This window comes from Sminthopsis crassicaudata, chromosome 2 (genome assembly GCF_048593235.1).
Source record: "Sminthopsis crassicaudata isolate SCR6 chromosome 2, ASM4859323v1, whole genome shotgun sequence".
NCBI classification, from domain to species: Eukaryota; Metazoa; Chordata; class Mammalia; order Dasyuromorphia; family Dasyuridae; genus Sminthopsis; species Sminthopsis crassicaudata.
This window is the reverse complement of record NC_133618.1, coordinates 272,908,521-272,920,682: the sequence shown is the minus strand read 5'-3', so window position 1 is coordinate 272,920,682 and position 12,162 is coordinate 272,908,521. Positions and strand designations below refer to the sequence as shown.

Genomic DNA, 12,162 nt, shown 5'->3' with positions numbered 1-12,162 from the left:
CTAAGTGAAGTTTACATGACAATGATTGTGATCATTAGACACTTAGCATTGCTTATGGCTACAGAATATCATCATCTTGTTCAACTGCGAAAATTACTGAGATGCTATAAATGAGCTGCTGAGGTAAAAGGAGATGAGAAGGGGAGAGAATCAGCATTTATGAAGCACCTTCTGTAAGTATCTAAGTGTGTAGTAGATAGAGCACTAGACCTGGAGTCAAGAAGACCTAAGCTGAAATCTGACCTCAGATACGTCCAAACTGTGTGACCCTGAACATATTACTTCCCCCTGCTTGCCTCAGTTTCTTTATCTGTAAAATGAACCATGGAAAGAAATGAACAACCACTCCAATAACTTTGACAAGAAAATCCCAAATGGAGTCACCAAGAATTGTTCATGACTGAAAACAACTAAGAACAACAAAAGCACTTAACCATGTGGCATGCACTCTGCAAAACGCTTTTTACAAATATTATGTAATTTGATTCCCAGAGCAATGAAGAAATGTAGATTATTGTTCCCTCGATAAAGTTGAATAAACTTGGGGAAATCAAGATTAAATGACTTGTCCAGGATCCAGAATAATGTCTGAGGCCAGATTTGAATTCAGGATGACAATAAGAGGTAATATGGTTGGAGTACTAAATTGGCAGTCAAAAAAACAGGGATTAAAATCCCCCCTCTTAACATGTGTACTACTTATGTGACCATGAGCAAATCCTTTCATTTCAGTTTCCACACAAGTAAATGAACATAATACTCTACTGTACTTACCTTATAACACTGCTATATCTTACTGACCTTAAAGAGATAAAAATATAACAGCTGACTCTTCTGTTAATTCTGTGCCCTCTCTAGGGGAGTAAATAGCTGCTATGGTTTCCATTAATTATTATTGGTAAAAGAAAAAAATATTTGAAAAAAGTCACCCTTTCCAAAGAATGAATCCCTCATAAGGAAGTAATGTAACCAAATGATAGATGATGATAATAACAACAAATACAGTCAAGTCTCAGAAAATGCAAATAATGAAAACTGTGCATTGCTAGGCTTATTCAAATTCAAATTCTATGCAAGACTATGATATGGTAAAATACAGTCATCAGTTCCATCACAATGGAAATATGCAATGAAAACTCAAATAACGCCATTACTTCATGGGATTCATTATTGCTGCTCAAAAGGACTGGAGTAGAGACCACAGTCTTATTAAGCAGAGATAGCAATACATTATTCTTCCCATTTTAAGGGGATTTAGACATCTAACCCTTACAAACTTGTTTTCTCTGGTTACTCCAACATTCTAGTCCAGGATCAGTAGCAAATAGGTCTAAAACTGAGCAGATCCGGGTCACTCTGAGGCTCTCCAATGCCACTTGATGTAGGCTTAAGGTAGCTTTAGAGTAAAATCTCATTCTGAACCATATTTTCAGGCTTCCCCTTAAAATTACAACTTATACAGAATTTGAGAACAGCTCCAATTATTAGAATCCAGAAATGGTCCAAAGTTCGGTCTCCCAGAATGCTTAAGGTTCAAAAAAGAACCCATTCCAAGAGATATCAAATAGAGGTATCTTACCTGCACAACGTTTTACAGAAATAAAGAAGACATAGTTCATAAAGACATTGAGCGTTCATTGCCAGACATGATCGAAATTACTTTACAGATTTGCTGTTGCTTGTGATTCCATTTGGGGTTTCCTTGGCAAAGATACTGAAATGGCTCACCATTTCCTTCTCCAGCTCATTTTACAGGAAACTGAGGCAAATAGAGTTAAGTGACCTGCCCAAAGTCGCAGAGCTATTAAGTTGAACTTAATTCTTCCTGACTCCAGGCCTAGTACTTTATCAACTGCACAAATTTAGTGCTTGTTTTATCAAATTACCAAGGAAATATTTTAAGAAATTAGACAAAATAACAACAAAATTCCTAGTTCAAATAATAGTTCAAAAATATCAAGGAAAAGCAAAAAAAAAAAAAAAAAGCAGGAAGGAAAGAAACTCAGCATGACCAGATGTCAAATTATATGACAAAGTTATAATAATCAAAATTTCTCTGGGAATGGATAAGAAATTTAAAAGTTTTATTAGTGGGACAGATTAGATAAGCAAGATCCAGAAATCTAAGTGCAAAGCAAACTGGTGTTCACTAGGGAAAGTCTGGCAGAAAAACAGGCTTAGACCAAAGTTTGACCAGAACTGTCTGTAATCACCAATAATAGTGAGCAAATTTAAGAAAGTAAATGGCTTTGCCATCATGACCTTTTTTTTGCCCAACATTGTACTTTCTAAACCATAGAAAACTGATCCATTCTTCAACATTCAAGTGAGATGCATTAGGAAAAGTTTAAAATACTACTTTTTTTAAAAAAATAATTTTATGGAAATATATTTTACATGATTGCACAAGTATAAAAATATCAGATTGTTTACCATATCAGGGAGGGAGTAGAAAGGGAGGAAGGAGAGAATTTAGAACTCAAATTTTAAAATACCTGAATGTTAATGATTTTTAACATATAATTGGGGGGAATAAAACTACTTAAAAATTATTTTGCTCAATGGGGGAATAGGGGTAAGTAGAAACCTGCTCCCTAATGTCTTAAATGGCATCAAATTTAAATAAAATATTATAGAGACCTAGAACCCCAGCCCTGTTGAGAGATCCCTCTTTGGTCAAAGGAATACATGAAATTCTCCACTTTATAGTAGATTTATCTAAACAGAGCCTAATCCATAGTTTTCCCAAGCTAGTAACAGCAACTGTGTGCCAAAGGAATTAAAAAGGAAGGAGAAATTTTTGCACAGAAAATAAAGACATAGGAGGGGAAAGGGATACTAAATAAACCCATGTCTACCTACTCTCTTAACATGACCGCTGTAAAAGAAGGTAGCCATGATGACACTCCACCCCCACTCCCCAAAAGACAATTGTCTACTGCTCTTCATCAATCATATTTCTCTCCAAGAGCTGTATTGTCAAAACACAGCTTCCTGACTTTTTCCTAAAGACCAGGAAATGCCATTTGACCCTATAATCCCAGGCCTAGATTTCTTAACTGCTTCAAGAATCTTCCTGAAAGTGGAAATCTTCAACATAAAGAAGATACAACTCACTTCCAGTTGATCAATGATGGACAGAGGTAGCTACACCCAGAGAAGAAACACTGGGAGGGGAATGTAAATTGTTAACACTAATATCTGTCTGTCCAGGTTGCATGTACCTTCGGAATCTAATGCTTATTGTGCAACAAGAAAATGATATTCACACACATGTATTGTACCTAGACTATATTGTAACACATGTAAAATGTATGGGATTGCCTGTCATCGGGGGGAGGGAATAGAGGGAGGGGGGGATAATTTGGAAAAATGAATACAAGGGATAATATTATAAAAAATATATATATAATAAAAAATTATTAATTATAAAAAAAAAAAAAAGAATCTTCCTGAGACATTTTTCCTTCTGTCCCTAGAACTCCAATGGAGTTGAATTTGGTCACTCCAGAATATCGGACTTTCATTGAGGTTTCCTGTCGGCCAGAAGAGTAGTTTTCAAGATCCCTGCATCCTTGCACCCTGGGCTAAGGCTAACTGACAGTTACTATGAGGTGAGCTAATCTCTGGATCCCTGTTCCTAGACTCTAGCAATACCAAAGCATTATTAAAAGGCTCTTTTAAAAATTTCTAGATACTTTCTGATACTGGAAAACTGTTCACTTTTATAGTAGGTCTAAACTTCCATCATCACCGTTAAGTAAACTTAGTATTAACTTCAAGGATCTGAGATTTCATCCATGCAAGAATTTCCTCCACAGAAAAAGTCCAGGGTGCTGTTAGACTTCAAGGAAGGCAAGTGTTGCCGAGTTACTGTAGCCAAAAAAAAATTTGTGAACTGGTGGCCAGCTGTTTGGGAATGATTTTCAAATTTAGCTAAGCTAAAAGTGATTGAGGATGGATACAAAGCATTCTCTGTCTTTCTCTGTCTCTGTGTCTTTATGTTTCTCTGTCTCCCCTCTCTTCCTTTCTCCTTTCTCTTTTCTTCCTTCCCTTCTTTCTCTCCCTCTCTGACTCCCTCACTTTCTCCTAGCCTGCCAGAAACTCCTACTGGAGAACGTTATTCCTTTGTTTTAATAACTCTAAATGCTCGAATAATCCCACGAAGCATAACACTTTAAATTATCATTCCTTACACTTCAGTGAGAATGAGCTTCAGATCTTTCCCTCAAAATAGGTTTTGAAAGGAGAGAGGAGAGAAGAAATGGGGGGGGGGGGCGGTGAAAAAAATGGAAAAATAGGAAGGAGACAATACCACTTGTTAGGAGAGGATGGGAGACTTGCTTATGGGCTCTTCCTTCCCAGACTTCACAATTTTGGTTTCCATAAGAGGAAACTACTTTCTCTCCCTGATTCAAAATTCTCTCCACAATCTTTCAAAGTATCTGCCTCTACTCGGTGTTTAAAAACAGTTACACGTGTGCTCAAGGGAAAACAAACACTCCTCTCAGAACTCGCATGCATACCTAAACTCCCAAGAAAGGAAAAGGTTAAGGAAATTATTAAAAATAAAAACGATTAACAATGAGGTACTAGTAAAGCCAGCTCTCATTCTACCGACGCCAATGTCTCCCAAACTGGGGATAAATTGTCTTTCGTAATCAACAAAAAAAAAAAAAAGGGACGTTTAATCCCCCGGATCCCGTCCCCTTGGATTCCCTTTTAACTACCTGTTAACTTCGACCCAACCTTTCAGCAAGCTTAGGGTGGGCATCGGATCGGAGGATGGGACTTCCGCTCGACAGCAGATCAATTAACAAGCATTTATTAGGCGTCAACTAAGTGCCAGGCATCGTGCTAAGCGCTGGAGATACAAAGAAAGGATCCCGCTAGGGCAGAGAGTTAGGAGACGAAGCGGAACAGTGACCCGGGGCAGCCGCTGGCCGCTCGAGTCCCATTATATCTGCGCCCCACCCCGGTCCGGTGGCCTCAGCCCACGGCCCTCGGTTTTCCTTAGACGCTCCTCCGAACCCGCTGGAGCAGACTGCCCTAGAGCTTAGACCACTCCTCCGTGCCCCAGGACAGGGCGGGCCTCCCCTGCCGAGCCCTAGCCTTCCATCCCAGGGTAGGCTGCAGGCAGCCCCGCGTCGTGGAGATTCAGAACTCTGGGACACAGCAGTCCCCACAGCACAGTCCGGCCCCAGCCTCACCTCTTGCTAAGTGGCCGCACGCGAACGGCCACCTGCACGTTCGCCATCCGCCGGCTCCGGCCCGCGAACCCCGACGTCCAAACGACCCAGCAGCTGCATCCCCCGACCCAGCTTCAGCCCGCCCCGCCCCGCCCCACACGCCTCCCCAGACAGCCCCGCCCAGCCCCAGAATGGGGCGGACGTCCCGAGCTTCGGCCAATCCGGGATATTCCCTTCTCCCAATCCCCACTTTCTTCGGCTCCCTTTCTTGTGTAGTCTTCACTGCATTAGACTGTAAGCTCCTAGAAGGCAAGGGATTCTTCCTTCTCCCTGGCGTCTGTTAACAAGTTACCCAATACCGCTCAAATAAATTCTTATTTCCTAACCCATTTAATGACCTGGTATCGTGGTTGACTACTACCTACCTTATTCCTCAGGGCTATCACTTTGCTTAGAAGCCAAGTTTCCTTAACGCCCACTCGCATATACGGAGAAACAGTCCACGCAGAAATCTTGTGTTCAGGGGCAGCTAGGTGGCGCAGTGGATAGAGCACCAGCCCTGAATTCAGGAGGACCCGAGTTCAAATCTGATTTCAGACACTTCACACTTCCTAGCTGTGTGACCCTGGGCAAGTTACTTAACCCCAGCCTCAGGGAAAAAGAGAAATCTTGTGTTCAATCATTCTTAGCTTGCCATTAGAGGTTTCCAATCCAGACCATCTGGAACTCCAGTGACCATCATAAGAGTGCCCACAAAGACTCAGAGAGGAGACTGGGTGCTCCCTCCCATTAGTGATACAAGCCCACTGACACAAGCCAGAGCATGCATTTGGATTCAACAAACATTTACTTAGAATCTATATAAAATTGCCTGCCTAGGAATTGGAAATTGAATGGATGCCCATTAACTGGGAAATGGGTGAATAAGTTATGATACGTGAAAGTAATGGAAAATGGAAAGTAATGGTTGGTATTTTTGACTTTTGCTTAACATGGTGCATGACACATAGTAAGTATATTTGATGTATGTTTGCTTTGTTTGATACATACTATAGTATGGTGAAATCATTTACCACTACATGACTGACTACATTGGTAGAGAAAGTTTCCTGTTTCTATGAAATCAAGGTCTGAAGAATAAAAATATTAAACAAAATATTGTGCTTTGTAATAGGGAATAGAAGGGACAACTAGGTTTCACAGTAGAGAACTGGGCCTGAAGTCAGCCTCACTTTGTTGTTGTTGGTTAATTATTTAATCACGTCCAACTTTTGTGACTCCATGGGTCCATTTTATACCAGGCCTTTCTGTCGTCCACTATCTCTTGAAGTCCATTTAAGTTCATGCTCATTGTTTCCATGATTGTCATCCTCTGCTGTCCCCTTTTTATTTTGCCTTCAATCTCTTCCCAACATCAAAGTCTTTTTTAATGAGTTCCATCTTCTCATTATGTATTTGTTTCAACTACAGTATTTGAACTTCCAATGAATAGCTTAAATTAAGTATATTGACTGATTTGACCTCCTTGTTGTCCAAGGGACTTTCAAAAGTATTAATGCTGTGCCTCTCAGCTTTGCCTATAGTTCAAATCTCATAGCCATATCTTGCTCCTGGAAAAATCCTATCTTTGACTATACAGACCTTTGTTGGGAAGATGATGTCTCTGCTTTTTAATATGTTATCCAGATTTGCCATAGTCATTGTTGGCTGTCTGCAGTGATCTTTGAGACTAATATAAAAATTGACACTACTTCCAATTCTTTTCCCTCTATTTGCCAGGAAGTGATAGAACCAGTTTCCAAGATCTTAGGTTTGTTTGTTTGTTTTTAATCTTAAGTTGCAAGCCAGTATTTATATTCTCCTCTTTCACCCTTATCAAAATCAATCCTTCTTCACTTTCTGCCCGAGTACTAGAGTGGTATCATCTTCACATCTGAGATTGTTAATATTTCTCCCAAAAACCTTAATTCTGGCTTTTGAATCATCCACTTTGGTATTTTGTATAATATACTCTGCACATAAGTTAAATAACATGGCAACATACAACCTTGTCCTACTGCCCAATCTCAAACCAATCAATTGTTCCATGTTTGGTGTAGGGGGTCACAGTCAGTGAGAAACTCTGGGTGAGGTATAAAATCCTTCAGCCCAGAGAAAACCTGCTAACAATGTCTGGTTCTGCTCCCCATCTCCCCTAAGGGCTCTCAGCCTTCCTGAAAAGTCATGGGGCAGTGACAACCTGTGTTGTGATTGAAGCAGTGATACCAGGTGGCAAACTACATAAGTTGTTTATGTGGTCCCACATGCAGAGTGTTGTGTTTGTTACATTAAATAAAGGGGAAAGTCCTTGAAATAAACGGACTCCATTTTCCCACCATCCCCAGGAGTCCCACCGCATCACTTCTCCACTAGGAAGGCATATCTTAATCACCCTTGTGTAGGGATTCTAGAAAGGAGGACACAACAGTTTAGTTGAAGCTGTTAATTTCTGACCTAAAGAAAGGTTACTCAGGAGACAAGGTGATCTGGTACTCCCATCTCTTTGAAGACTTGTGACATTTTGTTGATACATATAAAGCCTTTAGAATAATCAATGAAGCAAAAGTAAACATTTTTCTGGAACTCTCTTGCTTCTTCCATAATACAGTGAATGTTGGGAATTTGATCTCTGGTTGCTTTGTGTCTTTGAAAACCAGCCTGCTTGGACCAGGAGATCAATATATACTTCAACAATACTATATGATGATCAACTCTGATGGACATGGCCCTCCTCAACAATGAGATGAACCAAATCAGCTCCAATAGAGCAGTAATGAATTGAACCAGCTATACCCAGCGAAAGAACTCTGGGAGATGACTGTGAACCACTACATAGAATTCTCAATCCCTCTATTTTTGTCCGCCTGCATTTTTTATTTCCTTCACAGGTTAATTGTACACTATTTCAAAGTCCAATTCTTTTTGTACAGCAAAATAACTGTATGGACATGTATACATATATTGTATTTAACATATACTTTAACATATTTAACATATATTGGTCAACATGCCATCTAGGGGAGAGGGTGGGGGGAAGGAGGGGAAAAATTGGAACAAAAGATTTTGCAATTGTCAATGCTTAAAAATTACCCATGCATATATCTTGTAAATGAAAAGCTAGAATTTAAAAAAAGAAAGAATACTTTGACATACCAAAAAAAAAAAAAAAAAAAGAAAAAAGAAAAGAAAAAGAAAAGAAAACCAGCCTGCTTAATAAATTTCCAGGCCTTCAGAAAGGCCTGGAAAGACATGAACTGATGCTGAGTAAAGTGAGTAGAACCAGAACATTACATACAGTAACAGCAAGATAATATAATGTTCAACCATGATAGATTTAGAATCTTTGTAGCAATACAATGATCTAAGACAATTGGAAAACTTGGGATGGAAAATGCCATCTGCATCCAGAGAGAGAACTATGGATCGAAGAATATTATCTTTTTTATCATTAACTTTTTCTTTCTTGTGGTTTTTCCCTTTTGTTCTGATTCTCCTTTCACAACATGACTAATATAGAAATGTTTTAAATGATTGTGCATGTATAATCTACATCACACTACTTGTCTTAGGGAGAGGGGAAGGTAAGGGAGGGAGAAAAAATTTGTAACTCAAATTTTACAAAAATGAATGTTGAAAACTATCTTTACATGTAATTGGAAAAATAAAATATTGAGGGAAAAAACCAACCTGTTCTTTTGGTAATTATTGGGTCACATACTATTGAAGATTAGCTTGCAGAATGTTAAGCATAACCTTGTTAGCATGTGAAGTAAAATTATTTAGTAATTTGAATATTCCTTGGCATTGCCCCTCTAGAAGTAAGACATAAGCTAATCTTTTTCAATCTAGTGGCCACTGTTGTTTTCCAAATGTGCTGGTATATTAAATGTAGCACCTTAATAGCATTTTATTTTATGGTTTTAAATACCTAAGCTGGAATTCCATCACCTCTTCTAGCCTTGTTAGTAAATGTTTCCTAAGGCACACTTGATTTCATTCTCCAGAAGGTCTAGCTCTAGATCAGTAATCATACCATTTTGATTATCAATGATAATTCTTATAGTTTAAATAACTTCTGTAGTTTCCTTGTACTATTTTTGCCACCTTAATCTTTTCTGCTTAATTTCCTATCATTTTTGTCTTTTATCATGTCCATTTTTACATGAAACTTCTTTTCCTTGATATCCCTGATTTTTTAAAAAATTTTTATTAAAATCTTTTTCAAAACATATGCAGTTTTTGTCAAATAGTGAGTTCTTATCCCAAAAGCTGGGATATTTGGGTTTGTCAAACACTAGATTACTATAGTCATTGACTATTTTGTCCTGTGAACCTAACCTATTTCAATGATCGATTATTCTTTCTTAGCCAATATAGTTTGCTTTTTAATATAGTTTTAGGTCTGGTACAGCTAGACCACTTTCATTTGTATTTTTTTCCCTTGAAATTGACCCTTTGTTCTTCCAGATGAACTATTTTTCTAGATCTATAATCTCATATCCCTAATTTTCTTGGAGATCGACTGTCTTTCCCATTCTATTCATGTTTTTTGTATTGCTCATTAAAAAACAAAAACTCATCTCTATATTATCTCCGGAATTCTGTTTCAGGTACTCTACCAGATCTAATCCCTTAAATTTACCATATTTACTTTATATTCACACATTATTTAGGTCATACCTTCATTAAGTCTGCTGTGTTTCCCTACTTCAAAGTCTAAATTTTACAATAAGTTATTCATGGTTGTTTTAATTGTGTAGTTTCTCCATCTTTGACTACAAAATCATGTTGAGTACTTGGTAATGCCCATGTATAAAGATGTCTTTTGAGTTGATGAAAAAGTATTATGACCATCAAGTTAATGTGACAAAACTATTAGTCTTTGCCCTGCTTCATTTGTACTGCAAGATCAAACTTAACTGTTATTCCAATTGTCTTTTGATTTCCAAATTTGGCATTCCAATCCCCCCTTGTTATTTCTATATGTTGTAGGTCTTCATAGAACTCTGATCTCTTTAGCAAGAGTAGTTGGAACACAGACTTGTATTATAATGATGCTGAGTAGTTTGCCTGGTATTCATACAAGTATCATTGTCACTTTTGAGATTATGCCCCAGTGCTACTATGCATTTTGTTGTTGTTGTTGAATATGAGGGCTACTCCATTTCTTTTTAGAGATTCTTGCCCACAATAATGTAAGTAGCAATCATCTCAATTCACCCATTCCCTTCCATTTAACTTCAATGACACCCAAAATATTAATGTTTAACCTTCTTGCCTAGTTTTACCACACTCCACTTACCTTGGTTCACAAAACAAGATTCTTGGTTCCTATACAACATTAATCTTCATTACAAGACAAATCCACAGGGGAACTTTCAGCTTTGGCCCAGCAGCTTCATTAATACTGAAGGGTACTTGTAGTTGTCCTCTGCCCTTCTCCTGTAATATATTGGGTACCTTCATCATCTGATACTTTTGTACACAAATCTTCCTCATTTCAAACCCTTAATAGCTGTATGACCCTGAACAATGACTTACCCTTTTTTTGTTTCAGTTTCCTGATTAGTAAAATGAGGAGGAAATGGCAAATCATTTCAGTATCTTTGCCAAGAAAATCCCAAATGTTGTCACCATGAATCAAATATTATTGAACAGCAACAAATTGGCAAATGGGGTAAGATATGAATAATACTTGTTCTTGTGAAACATTAAGTATTTTAACAGGTATGCAATAAATGTGATCCCAGGAGAAATGTTTCAAGGTCAAGGATACCCAAAGAGTTTTTTAAAAATTCAAAATGCTATAATTTGAAAGCTGAGCTATTACGCTATTTCAACAAAAATTACCCACTCTGTTGAAATACCTATGCTCCAAAAAGCTCAACAACATCTACTACATCTATAGAATGCTGTATCATTTCCCTCATAATCTTGAGTATCTAGTGAGATAATCAGTGAATGATTTGGCTAGGTTCACTAACCGACTTCCATCTCTCCAATTAAGGGACTGTGCATTGCACCATTTTGCATTTTCAATGGTTAAAACCAGCCTCATTTCTTTTTAACAAAAGTAGTAAAGTATACCTAGGCATGAGATCCAAGAGCAAGAAACAAAAAGGTTTCTGCCCTTAAAGAGCTTAAATTCTCTTAGGTAGCCTAATTCTCAATTGTCCATAGAAGTCCTGAAGTGACCCTTCTTTAGATCTATATTATCCCTCCTGAAATTCCTCAGAGATACCTTCTCTTTTTTAAGTGCAAAAAAGGAGAAAGTTATCACATTAAAGCATTTATACTTTGATGGGAATTTGGTCAGCTTTATACAGTTCCACATCTGATATAACCTAGAAGGAAAAAAAAAAAAAGCCAAGAGGAATGTGGGGGTGGTAGGGAAAGGGGAGACCCACCTTATTGGTCATGCCAAGTAACAACAGTACACAATTTTCAAGTTCACAAAAGACAAAAGTTGAGGCAAGCTGGCTTTAAAGTCATTCCAGTGGGTACAGTTGTGAACTGATCCAATCATTCTGGAGAATTATTTTAACTATGTCCAAAGGGCTACAAAATTGTACTTACCCCTTGATCCAGCAATATCACTGCTAAGTTTATATTCCAAAAACATCAAAAAGAAAAGAAAAAGAAAAAAGTATGTATTTGTACAAAGATATTTATAGCAGTACTTTTCATGGTAGCAAAGAATCAGAAATCAAAAGGGATACCCATTAATTGGAGAATGATCAAATAAGCTGTGGCATATGATTGTAATGCAATATTATTGTGCTAATAAGATGATATCAGAAAAACTTGGGCTTACAATAACTGATGCTGAGTGAAGTACAGAACCAGGAGAATATTGTATACAGCAATATGAATATTGTACAATGATCAACTGTGAAACTTGCCTGTGAATTGCTATCCTCAGCATTACAATGAT

At 37.8% G+C, this 12,162-nt stretch overlaps 1 protein-coding gene across 4 annotated transcripts in view; it reads right to left on the bottom strand.

Moving 5' to 3' along the window:
* Positions 1–5,343, bottom strand: part of STARD9 (StAR related lipid transfer domain containing 9) — a 161,588-nt gene extending 156,245 nt beyond the window's left edge. For 3 of the 4 annotated variants that reach the window (XR_012486406.1, XM_074289392.1, XM_074289394.1), the window contains exon 1: positions 5,211–5,343. Coding sequence is in view for 3 of the 4 variants with exons in the window: in XM_074289392.1 (XP_074145493.1) it covers positions 5,211–5,257 (47 nt within the window). In the remaining variant the exon portion in view is untranslated. Of the gene's footprint in view, positions 1–4,730; positions 5,097–5,210 lie in introns of those variants that run through there. The other variant, XM_074289393.1, reaches the window with a different exon arrangement.
* Between the last annotated feature and the right edge of the window lie 6,819 nt (positions 5,344–12,162).